Source organism: Diorhabda carinulata, chromosome X (assembly GCF_026250575.1).
Source record: "Diorhabda carinulata isolate Delta chromosome X, icDioCari1.1, whole genome shotgun sequence".
In the NCBI taxonomy this organism is placed as follows: Eukaryota; Metazoa; Arthropoda; class Insecta; order Coleoptera; family Chrysomelidae; genus Diorhabda; species Diorhabda carinulata.
The window spans coordinates 10,037,065-10,055,348 of NC_079472.1; the positions used below are offsets into that span (position 1 = coordinate 10,037,065).

General features: G+C 29.0%; 1 protein-coding gene across 3 annotated transcripts; it reads right to left on the bottom strand.

The window, feature by feature from the left end:
• Positions 1–1,229: 1,229 nt before the first annotated feature.
• Positions 1,230–17,421, bottom strand: LOC130901106 (tau-tubulin kinase homolog Asator). 3 transcript variants are annotated; one of them, XM_057812206.1, is made up of 17 exons: positions 17,217–17,421; positions 16,272–16,386; positions 16,032–16,201; positions 15,775–15,970; positions 15,540–15,711; positions 14,158–14,375; positions 13,865–14,095; positions 12,266–12,395; positions 11,862–12,202; positions 11,554–11,800; positions 8,050–8,345; positions 7,250–7,526; positions 7,007–7,189; positions 5,302–5,698; positions 5,090–5,249; positions 2,705–2,894; positions 1,230–2,150 (listed from the first exon to the last, which is right to left on the bottom strand). In XM_057812206.1, exons 2-17 carry the CDS (start codon positions 16,323–16,325, stop codon positions 1,984–1,986), a joined length of 3,429 nt encoding a protein of 1,142 aa, XP_057668189.1. In that variant the 5' UTR covers positions 16,326–16,386; positions 17,217–17,421; the 3' UTR covers positions 1,230–1,983. The 3 variants fall into 3 exon arrangements, with proteins under 3 accessions (XP_057668189.1, XP_057668191.1, XP_057668190.1); XM_057812208.1 differs by having other exon boundaries at positions 17,152–17,265; XM_057812207.1 differs by lacking the exon at positions 17,217–17,421 and adding an exon at positions 16,455–16,569.
• Positions 17,422–18,284: the final 863 nt, after the last annotated feature.

Below are 18,284 nucleotides of genomic sequence, written 5' to 3' on the forward strand. Positions count from 1 at the left end.
ACAAACTTCTATTCATAAATAAAAGATTTTTATTTGATTCATTTGTAACTATAATAATTTATAATGCACTAGTAATAATAATAAAACAGAGAAAATGGAGAAAAAAATCAGAACAATTTTTTTAGCAGTCTATAAAGTAATAACAAGTTACAGTACAATTTTTTTTTCATATATTTATATATATATAGCTAGTATTTGTTTGCAATATCATTATTTTACAGAGTATTTAAATTTTTTATTTATTTTTTTAATACATAGTTTCTTCTGTAGAAACTACTATTCGACTAGAAGACCACTTTTAAATATAGAAAAAAAAAACATTAAATAAATAAATAACAGATAGTACCTGGTGACTAGAATTTTTATTTTTTAGCATAGTAAAATATACGAAATAAAAAATTAACGAAAACTGTGAATTCTCAATTAAAATTATTTTTTTGTTTTAATTTAATATAGGAATAGAGAAATATTGAAAAATTCAATATAAAACTGAAATTTAACGGTATTTCGATCCCTTACAATTTTTCTTACTGTACTATACATATAAAGCTAATGTTTTCCCTGAATTTTAATCAAAATAATTTTTTTCGTAGTGTTAATACATTTGTTTGTCTAAGTGTTTCAGTAAATAATGAAACTTCACAATATTTGAAATGAAATAATCTTGTTTTTGACATGCTTTTTAAATAGATAGAAATAAATATGTTACGTGTTTCAGACACAAATGTTGTGGTTCTGAGTTTCAGAAAATAAACATGCTTCGGCCAATTAAGGTTTTCAAATGTTTTAAATAGACAGTTTTAGAAAAAATATTTCATAAAAATTTGAAGCAAATTTTTTTTCTCGAAGTATTTCGCAGAAAAATGATTTCAGGTATTTTGATACAAAAAAATGATTTTTTGGTGTTTCAGACAAGTTTTTTAGCAGGAACATTTTAGAAAAAAACGATGTCCACAGTATTTTAGACAAGAAAAGTTCCAAATGAAAAACAATTCAAATTAAAAAAAAAAAACGATTTTTGAGATATTTCCAGTAGAAAGTTTCAATTAAAAATGAATATTTTGTCGCGATTTTCGTTAATTTTTTAATCGATTCAACAATTTTTTTGTAAACAACATCAACTGTAAACTAAAAAAGAAAATAATAAAACGCGTGAGTCACACCACCGCTCAAAAACAGCGTGTTTTTAATTTTTTTTTAATAGAGAAAAATCACATTTTCACAATAAATTATTTTTTTTTTCAAAATTTTCTTGTTACACAAGACACTTTTCTCTATAAAATACGTTACGCATTACTATAGTAATGCTATATGAGACTCCAAAAAAAAAAAAGAAAAAAAAATAGAAATTAGCCCTTCACAAGTTTTTTCTACTTATTAACTCAACAAAAAAAAACATAGTGCGTTTTTACCACCTATCGTACAGTGTGAGGTATATATATATATATCGAGATCTATTAAATCAGCCTTAAAATTCGTAAAAAAATAAATTATAAATTGTTAAAAATAATTTATTAATCGAATTTTCGGAAAAAATTTTGTAGATTCTATAAATTATTTTATGGCAATGGCGCAATTGTAGATAAAACAAAAAAAGACTCAAAATAGAAAAAAAATTGGTATCGAGATTTTATTTGAAAGAAAATAACACCACAACCAAAACACAATTTCATGAAGAAAAAAAAAAAGATTGCAAAAAAATATTTTATAAAATCCGTGTCATCAACAATAAATTTTCCGCTTGGGAAAAACAATTTTTCCACCAAAAATACGTCGCGTAACGATTATTTTTGATTTAGTATTTATTCGAGGCATCTAAGAAAAACTTGGAAGGTAATAACTACTAATTTTCTCGCACCTCGTATATATATATAGATTTTTTTTTCTAAACAAGCCGAGATCTTGTACCCCCGAATCACAACAACAATTAAAAAATCACGTCCGCAGAGTGCCCCGCACCCTTTTCACAACAAAATTGTTAGGTTATGTGATCGGTCTGAATCGACGGCAACGCACCTGCGATTCAGACGGCGGATCCCCTTGCGAAAGAGGAGGAGGAGGTGGCGGCGGTTGTTGTTGTCCTTCCGACGATTCAGGCGAACTTTCTGGAGCGTCTATGAGGCATGTCGATATACCTCGTACCCGTAGACCTGAAATTACACAAAAACCATGACACACAACGTTCTCGCATCCACTGCAACGTTCGAAATAGATTCGTAAGGGACTTTGTTATACCTGAAAGAGGACAAATTCATTTTTTTCGGATTTTTTTATAAATATTCGACCCTTTCGACATTTTTTCCTCTGTAAATATCCCTAAATTATTGTTAAACAAACAGGAATTAATTTTATAATTTAAAAGGTCGAAGTAAATACTCGGATTATAAAAGGTTTGTTCAAATGTTTAATTTTTATGATAAATATTTATGTAATTCGGTTTTTTTAATAACATAACTTGAATTATTGAAATTAATCTCTAGAAACAGTTTTTAAAATTGATATTTTTAATAAAAACGACTATTTATTATGTATACCTATAAATACCTATCAAAAAAAAATAAAAAATCCGGTACAAATTATATCACAACTTTTTTGGGATCTATATCAATTATTTATTTAGTATTAACAAAAATTATAATAAAAAAAATAATGTGAATGTAAAAAATAATTTTTCAGATTGAAAATCGCGAAAAAAAATACGTACCGCCACTAGAGTGTCTCTTAAATCTAAGCTTAAGCTGACTGGGATCGGTTACGTATTTTTCATTTTGTCTACGTCGTCTAAGGCCCGGCGTCAAATCACCCGACCAAGACATACATTTCGCTATACGTTGACCACTGCCTGTAACAGCTACTGGAATTTTCGAAAAACGACCTTCCATCGCCGGACTTACCTGCAACGAACAAAAATAAAATGTCGAACGTCGATTTCAAAAAACCACAAAGGAAATAATATATAATTTTTTTGATCCTAACTAACGAAGTACACTGTATTCAGTGTTTTTTAATTAATTAATTCACTTTTTTTACGAATCTAATTTATTATCGATTTGAAAATGAAAATTTAACAAAACGTGCCTGAGATTACAAAGAAATTTTTTTACATAAAAAGTGTGAATCTAAAGTAATTTCAATTTACCGAAAAGTGTACAGTGTGAATCTAAATTAATTTTATTTTACCTATGACCAATTATTGAAACTGAAATCGAGGTAGTTTGCCTTACAAAAGTTACAAAAAAGTATACAATGTGAATTTATATTAATTTTGATTTTATTGAAAGCGAAATCGAATTAATTTGAGGATTGTTATGAATTGAAAGATGTGGGAATACCGTTTAAAGTTACAAAACGTATACAGTGTGAATATAAAACAATTTTGATTGAACCAATTAATGAACACAAAACCGAATTAATTCAACAGTCCTCATGGCATTTAAGCACCGTATAAAGTACCAAAAAAGTGTATCGAAAGTATACAGTATGAATCTAAATTGATTTTGATTTTATTGAAAGCGAAATCGAATTAATTTGAAGATTTTCATGAATTGAAAGTCGTGAAAACACCGTTTTAAATTACAAAAAAGTATACAGTGTGAATATAAAACAATTTTGATTCTACCAATTAATGAACACGAAACAGAATTGATTCAAAGGTCCTTATGGCATTTAAGCACCGTAGAAAGTACCAAAAAAGTGTATCGAAAGTATATAGTGTGAATCTATATTAATTTTGATTTTATTAAAGGGAAATCTAATTTATTTGAAGATTGTTATGAATTAAAAGAGGTGAGAATGCCGTTTTAAGTTACAAAAAAGTATACAGTGTGAATATTGAGTAATTTTGATATTACCAATTATTGAACATGAAACCGAATCAATTCCACTGTTCTTATAAATGACCAAGAAAGGATATCAAAAGTATAAAGTGTGAATCTAAATTAATTTTGATTTTATTGCAAACGAAACCGTGTTAATTTGACGGTTCTTATGGAATTTAGAGTCGTGAAAACACCACAAATGAGTATACAGTGTGATTCTAAAATTTTCCGACTAAGTAACTGTGAAATTTAGTTCACAAATGTTGTCGCTGTACTTTTCCTGTAATATTTTGGGTTATTGAATTTTTCTTATAATAACTTTGGTCATTGAATTTTATTTATATACGAAATGCTACGTAATACCTTTTTCACAAGTTTTGATGATCTAAAGAAAAGAAGAAGCACCATACCACATATTGATTTTTGTACAAACGATCATTTTTATCTCAAGATAAAATTTTCGAAATTAATTCAGTTATTACCCACGTTTCCTTGACTTTTTAGTTTACCACTTAAGAAGTGAGCTCAATCATTAACATGATTCGAAAAATCTATAATTCAAATTTCATTTGGAGGGTAGAAAATGAATAAATATTATCCCAAAAAGAGCTTCATTAAACATTTTTTCAAAAACTTGTTAAGAAATAAATGTGGAAATTTAAATTTCAAAACATAAAAATTTTTGAAAAATGTTTTATTCTATTGAAATTTAGAAAAATTATTTTCTCAAAATATATAGCTAAATGTTTTATAATCACAGTAAACACATTTAAAAAAAACCTCAACTTTTCAAATATGAATAAAAATAAAAAAAATTAAAAAATCAAACATTCCGATTTCTATTACAAAAAATGTCAAAATCGGTCCAAGTCAATCCCCACATTTTTATTTCGAGATTTTTTTCCACATCTACTCATAGTTTTAAGAAAATTTCAATAAAGCGATTTTCGGAGTTACATTCCATTTTTTTACGTCAAAAGCCCGTCATAAAAAGCCTGTAATAACCGACAGACGACTCACTTTTTTAGATGAAACATAATGAGGTTTACAGCAGCTCCCAGCTAAACGGTCAACTGCCCACTGCTAGACCTGCTTCAAGTAACACGATACTTATAAGATAGAAAAAAAATGAAAACAACGTAGAAAATGTTTAAAATAAAACATATATATATAGATATATAATCGAGGTTCCTGTTACGACAAGCAAAAAAAAATTGTAGAAAATTCGTACTGAAAAATATAAAAGTTGGAAATTTCCTTGTAGTACTTACCGAAGTTTCTCTCAAAATTTGACTAGCATTATCGACGCCGCTATCCTCGTCGTCCTGTTCCTGACGTTTATCCTTCATTATAGTATTTTCAGTGGCATCGTAATACTCAGACTGTTCATCCATTCCGGGGCTCAATCCATTCGCTATAGACCTTTTTTCTCTAAAAAAATTCCTTGTCGAACAACCAGTAGTTCAAATGTACCAAAACTTACCTCTGCTCTGGAATGCTAGTACTGGACACAAACGTAACGTTATTAGTATTAGTACCGAGATCGTGTCCCGGTGAACACTTAACCCTCTGCTTCTGCTCCCTACTTTCCCCTCTACCTTCGCCTCCTCCCTTTTTTCTGTACTGCGTACTCGAACTACTTTCGGACGATTTCGAATCGCCCGCGTTATTTTTCACAGCCTCTAACGGTTTCAAAACGGCCTTCGGGGAATTACTTCGACACAAACGATCCGAATCGACGCTGGATTTCCGATAGATCTTCTTCTTTTTTGAACTTTCCAAACTATCTTCTTGTTGAGATGCGTCTTCTTTCGGCACTTTGTGATCCGTCTCGGTACTGCTAGTCTCGCCTTCAGTTTTGGCAGCGGGAACATCAGTACCTGTCACGAAATAAATGAAAAAAAAAATGACCAAAAATGTGTCAAATAGACTTTTTCAATGTTATATCTTCTTGGCAGTCGATCATTGGTATCTGACCATTAAAGTCTTTCATAAAATGAAATGGAAAAAGTGAAAATATGTTGAAAAAACATCTTTATTAGTTTGGACATTTTTTTTGAATTTTGAAATAAAAATAAGTGAGTAAACATATGTTATACAATAATTTGAATCATTACGTTGAAGTTATTTTTTTTTAATTATTTTAGAGAAATTTTCATGAAGTTTTGAAGAAAATACTGTTTTTCAGTCAGTCACAAAATAAGAGAATGGAAAAGTAATATTTCAGACTTTTAGAATCTACTATAAAAAAATTTGTTCCTCTTCTTGGCAATCGAAACATCAGAAAATGTCATAAAATAAAAAAAACCGAAAAAGTAAAAAGGTGTCAAGCAGACATTTTCAATTTTATTCTCGATTTTTTTTGGAAAGTTTTCCGAAGTTGAAAATGTATTTTTTTTTACATTTCATACTATTAGAATTTACCATAAAAATTAAATTGGGGAAACAAAGTTTCAACAAAAATTTTAAATATTATGTTGGGTTGAATTTTTTATATTCTTTTAGAAAAATTTTCATGAAATTTGGAAGAAAAAATGTATTTTTTCCTTCTTGACAATCAAAAGATTAAAAACTAACATAAAAAAAGAATAGAAAGCTTAAAAAATATCAAACAGACGTTTTCAATTTTATTTTGAGGTTAGGTTATCTCCATTATTTTGGGAAGTTTTCTAAAGTTGAAAATGTATTTTTTTCATACATATCAGATTATTAGAATCTACCATAAAAGTAAATTAAGCAAAAATATTGAATTTATTTTGAGGTTAGCAATTTTTTGCATTTTGAACACAAACGTTTAAATAGAATGTACTATAAAAAGAAAGAATATGAAGTGAAGAAGTATGCCAAGCAAACATTTTCAATGTTATTGTTCGTACATTTTTTAAATTTCCATGAAGTTTGTTTTAATGTCCTCTGAAGCATAAAAACTTGTCAAAATATTAAAGAAAAGCATCAACAACACTTTTTATTCTAATTTGAGGTGAAATTTCCATTTTTTTTAATTAAAAAAAAATTATTTCAGATTTTCATAAAGTTTGGGGATCAAATTTGTTTTAATGGCCTTTGAATCACAAAATCCTGCCAAAATACTAAAAAAAGCATCAACAAACAAACCCTTTGATTAATTTATCATATATTTCGACTTGCTACAAATAAAAATCTTCATGTATTCGATGAAAGATACTTACTAATTTGTTTATCACTAGTTTTGGGCGACACACCACCAGTTTCAACGCACACTGTATTAATTTTATCCAACTCTACGTTTCTTTTAATGTCGCACTGCGTTTCGCGATCTTCTGCCGTTTGAATTCCAGTATTTATCACCATCGGGTTACAATTTTCCAACGATTCCACATAATATTTATTATCTGAAAAAAATACGCAAAATCTTTGAATTTAGCAATTTTTTTAACGGCGTTAATCCTCACCTAAAACCTCAGGAGCAAACGAAATATTCTCCCTTTTCGGACTGGACAATTCTTGTAGGTCGCTCTTTTCTTTGCTGCTCTGTTTCAAAATACTTTTGGTTCTTTCTATTTTCGGTTTTTGCGGCGACTCCTTGCTGTTTATTTGGATATCGTTGTTAGGTCCTTCTCGATTGCCGTTTTGTACCAGGGGTTTCGAAACCAAATTTTGCGGTCTAGATATTTTATTTTTATTCAATTGCTCTTTTGGCACTACTCTTATTTCTAATTTTCCCGCCACCTGGAAATTACCAATCGATTGATAAAACACTTTTTCGACGAAAAAAAATTGAAAAGTTCTTCGAGGGAGGGTAATATTATTGATGATAACTGAGAAAATTCTAGTAGACGCTACGAGGTAAATGGAAAATGTATCAAAAAGGCGCCAATAAATGAATCAATTTCAAAATAATCGATGATACTAAAAAAAATGTAGTGAACGCTACGAGGGTAATGTAAAATGTAGAAAAAAGGCGCCATGAATGAGTCAATTTCAAAATAATTGATGATAAATCAAAAAATGTATGAATAGGGTACCAATAAATGATTCAATTTCAAAATATCATTGAGGATAACTTAAAAAAATGTAGTAAAAGCTACAATGGTAATAAAAAATGTATAAAAAGGCACCAATGATGGAATAAATTTTAAAATATATCGATGATAAATCAAAAAATGTATGAAAACGGCACCAAAATAACTCAAAAAAATCTAGTAAACGCTACGAGGGTAATAAAAAAGGGATAAATCAAAATATATCTCACCTCTTGCAGTCCTTCATCTTCGCCGATTTGATCTCGTTGTATATTTTTGTCGTCGTTCTTGTATCCTTCGACATCGGGAAGATTGATTCCAGGTAAACTGGAATATCTATACGAATCGATGATGACTTTGGTATCTTCGTCTTGATCGCTGATTAAATGTTTCGAAGCAACGTTTCTCATAACGTCTACTTTAAAAACGAGATCGTCGAAAGCGGCTTGTTGTAAAAGCGGCGGTTTCAAAGTGGACCGTACGCAAGGACCTAAGCAAGGGGTCGACCAAGCTCTAGGAAGTCCACCTGAAACATGAAAACGTATTGTTGTCCAATAAAATAATCAATCAAAATATCGATGGAAGACAGAAAATATTACGATCATTTCATTTTATTTTTACAAAACGAAATAAAAAAATATCAAATTATCTCGAAAATATAAGGAGGTGTAACAAAAAGATTTAAATAAAAATGTAGGAAATAAAATTTTTACGTATTGACGATGAAAACCGAGATATTTGCTATAAATAATTAGAATGTATTGCCCCCTCCCCCCCCCCCGTAGAATATTGAAAAAATTACACAAAACATCAATTTTTTTGTTTTTAATAAAGACTAAGAAGACTGAATAGTTTTATAATTTATTTTTATCGATTTTATTTTATGTTTGAAACACAATATAAACAAAAATTAACGAAAGACTATAATAATTATAAAAAATACATTTTATGTAATCTGAACTATATAATTGAATTGCTTTTTACAAAAGTTACAAATTTATTATTCCATCATACCATAAAATAATTAAATCTGACGACAAATTAATTTCAATCTCAAAATAGAATGAAACCGCGACGAGACCTTGACCTTGACCTTGAAAACGAAAGTTATTTTCTAGCTTATATCGTTTGACCTTGAAAATGACGTCGAGCCGGGGGCTATTTCTCGGGTTTATTTCTCTGTATAATGTTTTAATTAACCAGAATCATCTGGATATACACTTTATAATAAAAATGTTATCTTTTTTTTATTCATTATTACACGCGCGTTCATTAGCGTCTCATTGGGAAGAAAAGAAAAGGGCGGCCTGAATAAAACATCATTTATTCAAGGAAATTAATTTTCTTTATTTCAATAGAAAAAAATTATGGACAATTCATGATACAGATTTCTTTTATCAATAACTCAATTTAGCACGTTTTTATTCTTTTAAATAAAACAGCCATTCTTTCCGATTTAATTAGAATCTTCTTTATAAACATAAACCAAAATTTTTGTATGCAAAGTCCAGGTGTGTCCACCGAATCACTAAACCGACAATTTCTAGCTCAAATTAAATAATAACCCCAACAGATTAATAAGTATGAAGGGTGTGATTAAAATAATTTCAAATGCACTCAAAACTCGTCCTGTACAAAGTTTTTGTTTAGTTTCGTCAATTTTTTTACTGATCACTTATTCCGAATTGTGAAAAAAAAAATAACCTCAATAGCACTAAAAGCTCGCCCTGTACAAAGTTTGTGTTTCCTTAATCAATTTTTTTACTGATCAACTGGTATGAAGGGTAAAAAGAAAATAGCCCCAATAGCACTAAAAACTCGCACTCTACGAAGTTTTTCTTTGGTCAATTTTTCAACTGATCAATTAGTACGAATTGTGTTGATAGAATAACCTCAACACCACTAAAAACTCGCCTCGTACGACGTTTTTGTTTCGTTAATCAATTTATTTACTAATCATTTAGAACGAAGGGTTCTGTCCTGTCGTTGGGGGTGTCAAGAAAATAAGTACAATTTTTATAGTAATCACCACTCGTTCAATATATAGGGTGTGTAGTTTTGAGTAAATAAATATATGGTAGAATAAATGATGTAATATGTATGTATGATATGTAAATGGTATATACCTTTTGTTGATATAAATAATCGAAGGTATTGTCATTGTTAATGGTTTATTAATAAAACCAGGCTTCATGCTGGTAATTAAAAGTTTTTTTTATTTTAGTGAAGCTGATTGTTAGTGGAAGCAAGACAGTTAAAATAAAAAAGAAGCCATGTGAAATAAAATGATTTATGAAGCAAATAAATAACTAATATAATTATTGTCACAAAAAATAACAGCCATTTCCTTGTTCTCGTTCGAAACGAATTTTGTCTACAAATAGAATAAAAAAAACGTTAACCGAATTGTAAAGTTAATGGTGTTATTTAACTGTGTTAGTTTAAAAATTTTAGTATTAGTTTTTAGAACAGATAATCAAAACGGTTTTGCTAAAACTGGTGATACCCTCGTAAGAATAAAATCGTTAATCATTATAATAAACCCCCCCTTTTTCTCATTTTGGGTCAGTGTAATACACGAATTTATTGAAAAACGTATTTAATTTGGATTAAGAATAATTCGGATTCTGTCAAAAAATATTTTTAATAAATATTTGGAAAGAAAAATATTCGTTAGTTACATTATTTTTAGTATTGTCATAATTTAAAATAAAATATATCATGAAATATAGCATCCAGATTTTATTAGAAAAATTTCAATACAAAAGGAATATCTCAAAAAAACATTATTTCCACAAAAATTTCTCGAGTTTGATATCTGACAATGAATATTTTGCTCCTTCGAACCGGATTTTTCAAAAATATTTAGAAAATCAACAACAATATGATTACTAGTCAGAAACTGTAATTATATTGGGACACACTGAAAAATATATGAAGAATCATTATTACCACAAAAATTTCTCGAGTTTGATATCTAACTAACAATGAATATTTTGATCTTTTGAACCGGATTTCTCAATAATATTTAGAAAAACAGTAACAATACTATTACCATTCAGAAACTGTAATTATATTGGGTCACACTGAAGAATATATGAAGAATCATTATTTCCACAAACATTTTTCAAGTTTAATTTCTAATAATGAATATTTTGCTCCTTCGAGCCGGATATTTCAAAAAATACTTGGAAAAACAATAACAGCAACACGATTAATATTCAGAAACTGTAATTATATTGGGTCACACTGAAGAATATCCAAAAAAAATATTATTTCCTCAAACATTTCTCGAATCTAATTATGAATATTTTGGTCCTTCGAGCCAGAATGTCCTCATTTTACGAATATATAAAACTATTACAGAAAATAGCGCAAATTTGATCCATACATAAACCTTTTCATATGATCAATAAACAAACTTTTTTTTATTAAAAAATAAGATTTTTGTACAGATTGTGCAATTTTATTCAATCCCAATATAGTAAATCATAAAACGAAGCATTCTCAATGAAAAAATTCAAACAAATTCAGGATGATGTTAAATGCGGGGGTAGTTTGAAACATTATGGTCCTTAGAGCCGGATAAAATCAATTTTTTATTTATATTCAAGTACAATTCCACACAATTCCATATTATTCGACAACGAAATAGAAAAAAATTACCAATAATACATTTTTATACAAATTTATATTTAAATATTCCAACGATAAATCAAATTATAAATTCTTACCGACTAATTCCGGATATTCCTCAATACCGGCTATATTTATATACTTTCTATGACTAGTACGTGAATCTTCGCTTATTCTACTCAATATCGGAGGTAAAACTGCGGCGGCGGCGGCTTCGGATTGCACCCCTAAGGTACCCTTATGTTCTGGACTTTCCGGTTTCCATTCGTTATCCGTAGTTTCTTCACTATCATCGAACTGAGACTTCCACTGACTCGCCAACGTTAAAGCCCCCCCTCTGGTCATCTGAAAAAGAAACTCAGTATTAAATCTGGTCGATACGAGTGGCTCGCATTATTCATCTAACCTGCTGACTGACATTTTCGTCGTCCATAACAGCAAATTGGGTCAAACTTTGATCCCTCATGCCGGAACGTGAACTCCTAACAGCCGACGGTGGTCTCCTTCTAGGTTTTTCTTGATCCGGCGTAGCGGGCGAATCTACCAAACTGGCAGTAGTTTGTACTTGCTGAGCCGGCGTGGGCGGTGTAACGACGCGTAATCTACCCACGGTAGCGACACCGGATTGACTTTTACGTAAAGGCGCCGGTTTGACGGCGTCCGACGTCGATTTGGCCGAAGCTACGGCTTCATTATCTAACCTATCAGGCGGTTGGTCCAAGTGGGATGTCGCACGACGTTTACGAGCTGTAAAATTTTTTTTATATCAAATATAAAGAAAAAATACGATTAATTTGATTAATTAATTACCTTGAACTTGTTCTACTGCAGTTGCGTTGCAGTTTTTGTCAACATTTGGTCTGGATGCATTTATTTGGGTATCTGTTACTAATGGTGCGGTATTTTCTGTTTCTATACGTCTTCTCGCGTCTAGTTGGGCCTAAAATATATACAAACATTTTAGTAATTCAAAAATTTCATACAAGTGATTTGTATTTTTTGCTAAAAAATTAGGCAAAAAAGTGTCACAAAACCGTCAGACATTATTTAAAAATGTTAAATCAAGAGTCAAAATGGTGGAAAACCAAGTTAAAAGTAAGAAAATTATATAAAACTGCAAAAAATGCAACAAAAATATATATACATCACATTTTCACAATTTTATTTAATGAAAATCGAAGTTTTTTTTGAGATTTTTGAGAATTTTGTAAACTTAATTAAATATTGAGTCATTCTCTACTTAAATATACCGTTTGTCTAAAAAAAATTCCACAGGAAAAATTGAGATAAGCCTAACAAATAATTAAAAAATTGATACACGCAATTATTTTTTATTTGGGACAGCCAGTATACAGTTAAAGAAAAATTATTCTATTCTATGAAATGATTTTTATAGATTTTTTTTATTAACTATGAATGTCTTTCAAAATATAATCAAATATTGATTATAAAGGGTGTAACAAAAAATTAAATACATGAAAATCAAATAAAGTCGACAAAAAACGAAAAAAATTATTGGCATCAAAGTCAGTTTCATATTTGGGACATTCTGTATGAAGTAAACGATATTTTAATCAATTCTATTTCGATTAATAAAATATTGAGTCATTATCTACTCATATACACCGTTTGTATCAAAAATATTCTACAAGAAAAATTGAAATTGGACAAGAAAAAAAAATCAGATATACCTAACAAATAATCAAAAAACTGATAGATGATAGAGATTTATCATTTGGGACGGCCAATTTACAGTTTATTTATACAATTTATTCTATTCTATAAAATAAGATAAAATGAATTTTAGTTAACTATGAACATTCTTCAAAATATAGTTAAATATTGATTATATGATTATACAGTGTGTATCAAAAAATCTAATACATGAAATAATCTGATTTATAAAATAAAATCGACAAAAAACGAAAAAAAGTATTTCCAACAAAGTCAGTTTGATATTTGGGACATTTTGTATGATCTGAACGATATTTTAATCAATACTATTTTGATTTTTTTTTCAAGATAAACGAAACTTTCCAAAACCTGTGACATACTATATATTTGAATATAAAGCGTGTATCAAAAATATGAGGAAAATGAAATTTGATATCTTCGTATTTATAATTATATGAAAAAACATCTAAACAAGAGTTTATTTACCAAAAATAAATTTTTTTCATGCAATTTATACGAAAATTTCAACAAAATCATTGAAAATATATAAATTTTTTTGTTTGTCCCAAAAAAATTCTACTAGGAAACTTGATATGTAATATTTAATCAATCGAATAAGAGCAAAAAAAATTATTTTGAGTCAACAAAATTAATCAATATAAAATTATGAAAAAAAACATCACGCAAAAATAATAAAACAAAAAAAAGGTTATTACAATTATTCAATGTGCTGACCTCTTTGTTGTCGGTGGGTTCGATGTTTTCTTGATTATTATCAGTGGTGGGTGTGTGTCTAGTATGTCTGGGAACGGTCGTGGGAGCGGTGGCCTGTTGCGTCGTCGTACCCGTCACCGTCGGTTGCGATACGATTTGATTATCCGTCTGCGTCGGTTTTTCCCAATCGTACGGATCTGATTCCTTCACCCCTCTTCGTTTCATGCTACGCTCGAACAGAGATATCAACATCTGAAAAAAGAAAAATAAATAAAAAAGTTTTTTATACTTGTAACAAACAAGAAAAATCTCACCTGATAATCGGGTTTATCAGAATATTCCAAACTCTGAATGTGATCGAGAAATTGTTTTAGATCGGACGGCAAATGTTTCAAAAATAATCTGTGATCATATTTTTCTTTCATCAAACCAACTTGTTCTTTATCTTTGACTTTTCTCCATGGTAATTGGCCGTTAACAAATTCGACTAGCATGTAAAATAAACTCCAGAGATCGTCGTGTCTGCCCATTTCTATAAAAAATTCGATTGGAAACTGTATGAAAAATTTGATATATCAACCTCAAACTTTAATTTCATACGAAATATAAGAAGAAAAAAAAACAATTGCAGACTCAAAATATCAGAACTTTGCTTAGTTTGATATATCACCCCTTAGAGACAAACTATGATTGATAAGATCTATTATGCTACTTTTCTTGGTCCCTATGTATATTTTCAAATTGTGATTAACATAAATGAATCATTGTTGTAATCACCAAGATCAACTATATCATTGTGTAGCAGGAAATGAGATTTTGTGACATACAAAATTTAAAAAAAATTTATTTAGTCTTGCAATTTTACGTTATTTAAAATTCTTATGAAGTTTAAGATGTTCTTAGTCTTCAAGTTTCAGAATATCACCCTGTAGAAGCGAACAAGACAGTAAATAATATTGCTATGCAACTTTTATTGTTTCCTCCATATATTTACCAACGATTAATTCTTCTACAAGGAATTGGGATATTGAGAACACAAAAAAATCACTTTGGTCACAAATTTCATGAATTATGAAGTTATTAATATTTCTTATGTTTAAGATGTTCAAAAATTCTTATTCATCACGTTTCAATATACCACCCTGTATAAACCACTGTGTTCTCAAACTCAATAAGATAGTATATAAGATTTAGTACACTACTTTTAGTGGTTCCCCCGAATATTTGCAAACAAGTTATTCTTGTATCAACTTGATAAATATGCTATATCATCCTGTAGGACGAATCGGAACTGCGATGACACACCAAATAAGAAAAAAATTGGTTTGGACTTAAAATTTGATGAATTATCACAAAGTAATTCAAATTTTTCTTCATATTTAGGATTATAAAAGTTATTACTCATCGCGGCAAACAAGATAAGATATATCTGTTATACTAGTTTCAGTTAGTTCCCATGTATATTTGCCAATTTTAATTAAATGTATGCAAGCAATTATTAGTATTATTGATTTGAAGTTATTATTATAGCATATTTAAAAAAATGAAAAGAGTTTCAATCATTTTGATAAATAATCAACACAATTTCGTTAAATTGATATGAAAAGAAAACTTTTTTGAAAAGAATAAAACCACAACAGTGAAAATTCAGTTAAAACTGATCAAAAAAGTTAAAACCTGTTCATATTCAACATACCTCTGTTTTTGTGAGCATTAATGCTGGCATAACGTACAGTTCCCCTAAAACCAGCAGCGGCACGGGGTGCTCTAACTTCGCCCGTTGCCGTCGTATATTGCCTGGCAAGACCAAAATCTAACATGTACACTTTCCTACAATTATATGGTAGCCTACCCATTGAAAAATTACTCTGAAATTTTAGTAAAAACAAGAATTTATATAAATCTAAAAGAAATAACATTAAATTACTCACAGGTTTAATATCACGATGTAAAAATCCAACAGAATGTATACTTTCGATGGATCTGAGAATTTGTAAAGCTAATCGCATACTAGTGGACAAACTGAAGGCAGCTCTCGGTTGGGCCCTTCTTAATTCTGCCAAATTACGACCTTGTAATTGCATCACAACATAATTGAAGCGATCGTTTCTACCACAGCCAATAAATCTTTAAAATAAAATTACAATAAACATACTTTTAACAAAATATAATAATTTCATTGATTTACCTGCATATGTGTTCTTTTCCTTGTAATTTTTTAAGGACAGCTACTTCCATTTTCAACACTTGTTTAGGTTGTCGGGCAGATTCCACTTTAAGTGCAACTTGTTCGCGAGTAATTAAATCTAATCCTTCGTAAATTTCACCGAAACCTCCGCCGCCAATTTTTTTTACCACCTATTGCAAGACCAAAACAGAAAAAGAAAAACAATTTCACATGCTAAATAGATAATTAATTATATATTACCTTCCATCGTTCTTTCACAACATGCCCTGGTTGTAAAAGATCTTCGGATGTCATTGTAATATTGTTATTTTGATCTGTGGAATCTAAATGACCTTCCCAGCTTAACTTTTTTGGCCTGAAATATGAACATTTAAATTACTCATAACTCATTGTAAATATGATGTTAAATGCTTGGATTAATACCGAAAACAATCAATTCCTAATTAGTTTTTATTGTGTGATAGAGGACCAGCATGTCATTAATGTAAACGAAATTGCCTGAAAATGGACAAAACCGCGTCAAAAACCAGCTGACTGTTTTTTGCGCATGCTCCGCAAAGTAAAAGGACTCAATGTCCTTCTGATTTTATGAAACGCCCGAAGATTATTGATTTTTAAGGGAAATTCCACAATATTAAGGGATTTAATAATACTCATCTTTGATAAGAATATTCACTAGTACAATTTTTTTAAAACAACTTTTTTAAAGACGATTCGCTTTATATAAAAATTTAGTTATTCAACAGTAAAGTTATAATTTAATTTGAAAATACCTTAATAAGTGAGGAAAAGAAAATTTTAACAATAAATCTTATGAATACAGAGCCAAAAATAACTTTTACGTAAAATTAGAAAAAGCTGATATATGACCTACCTACTGACAGGTACAAAATTATATCACAAATAATTCATCATTGCCATAAATAAAATGTATATAAAAGTTGATATAAAACTTAGTATGCATATAACGAAACATTTTCAAACATATATCACTGCAAAACATGCAAATTATAAAAAAAATTGGCTTGACATTATCAATAGGACGTTGTGCAAAAATTTAGCTCCTCAAGCAATAAATCTTGTGAAATCAAATAAATGATGAACATGAAAGCATGCATACTTGTTAAATACACGGCTTTATACCAATAAAACTGCTTAAAAGGCTTAAAATTTTACATTTCTTACAGTTAATTGTGGTGTTAATCAATATGAACGCCATTTTTCCTGGTGATCTGAAGTTAGCTTCAAGATGTTATGTAGACAGTTGCCGCTTCTATTTGAATGATATTTGAATAACAGCTACAATTTTTAATTATTTCCAAGATATGCAATTTTCAAATTAAAAAGATTGAAATTGACATATATTTACTGTAATTTTGAAGTAATTTACATCTGACAATACTAAACGTAAATGTCTATTTGGAAACCATAAAGTTATTTTCAAACAGCTTTAACCGTAATATTATATTATCATATTCAAATTATATTTATTTAATTGATTAAAAAATACCCTATCTAAAAATTCATATTTATTATAAATAAGATTTTAATATCTTTTTTATAAACGTGATATATGAGTTGCATACCTATCAGGTTAAGTTTATTTTATGCCCCATTTTAGTAGATATATTGAAAGAGTATTATTTATTTAAAATTAAGTATAAATTGAGGTTTTTTACTATATTTTAATAGAAAAAAAAAACATTTAACCATATAATATTCAAATTACTCTGATGCAAGCAATATATTTCACAAATATTTGAAATATGTGTTGCATAAGTATCAGTAAACTAAGTTCAAATATTAATCTATGGATGTCAGCACGATATCAGTATGACATAATATACTGAAATATTAAATATTTATTTAATTATATTTAACACTTGTTAAATGTCTCTTTATTTTAATTTTGAAATGTTTGGGTCATCGAACTAGTTATTTATTGTAGATTAGAGTGCAACAATGCGATTTAAATCCGCATACCATCTAAAGATACACAAATTCATAGGCGTAGGTAGAATATATTTTATAAATAATTAAAATAAAGAAACGAAAATAAATATTTTCGGTTCTCTATGTGAAATTGTCAATTTAAACGATGGCCTGCTATAATTTTTAGAAATGGATGCTTTGTGTTTAGCATCATTAAAAATAAAAATGTATTTTTAACTTGTTCGAATTTCAAAAAAAAATAGACGTTATAGTTTAAGTTTGTTGACAGGGCACTAATTGCACAATAATCCATTCTGGCAA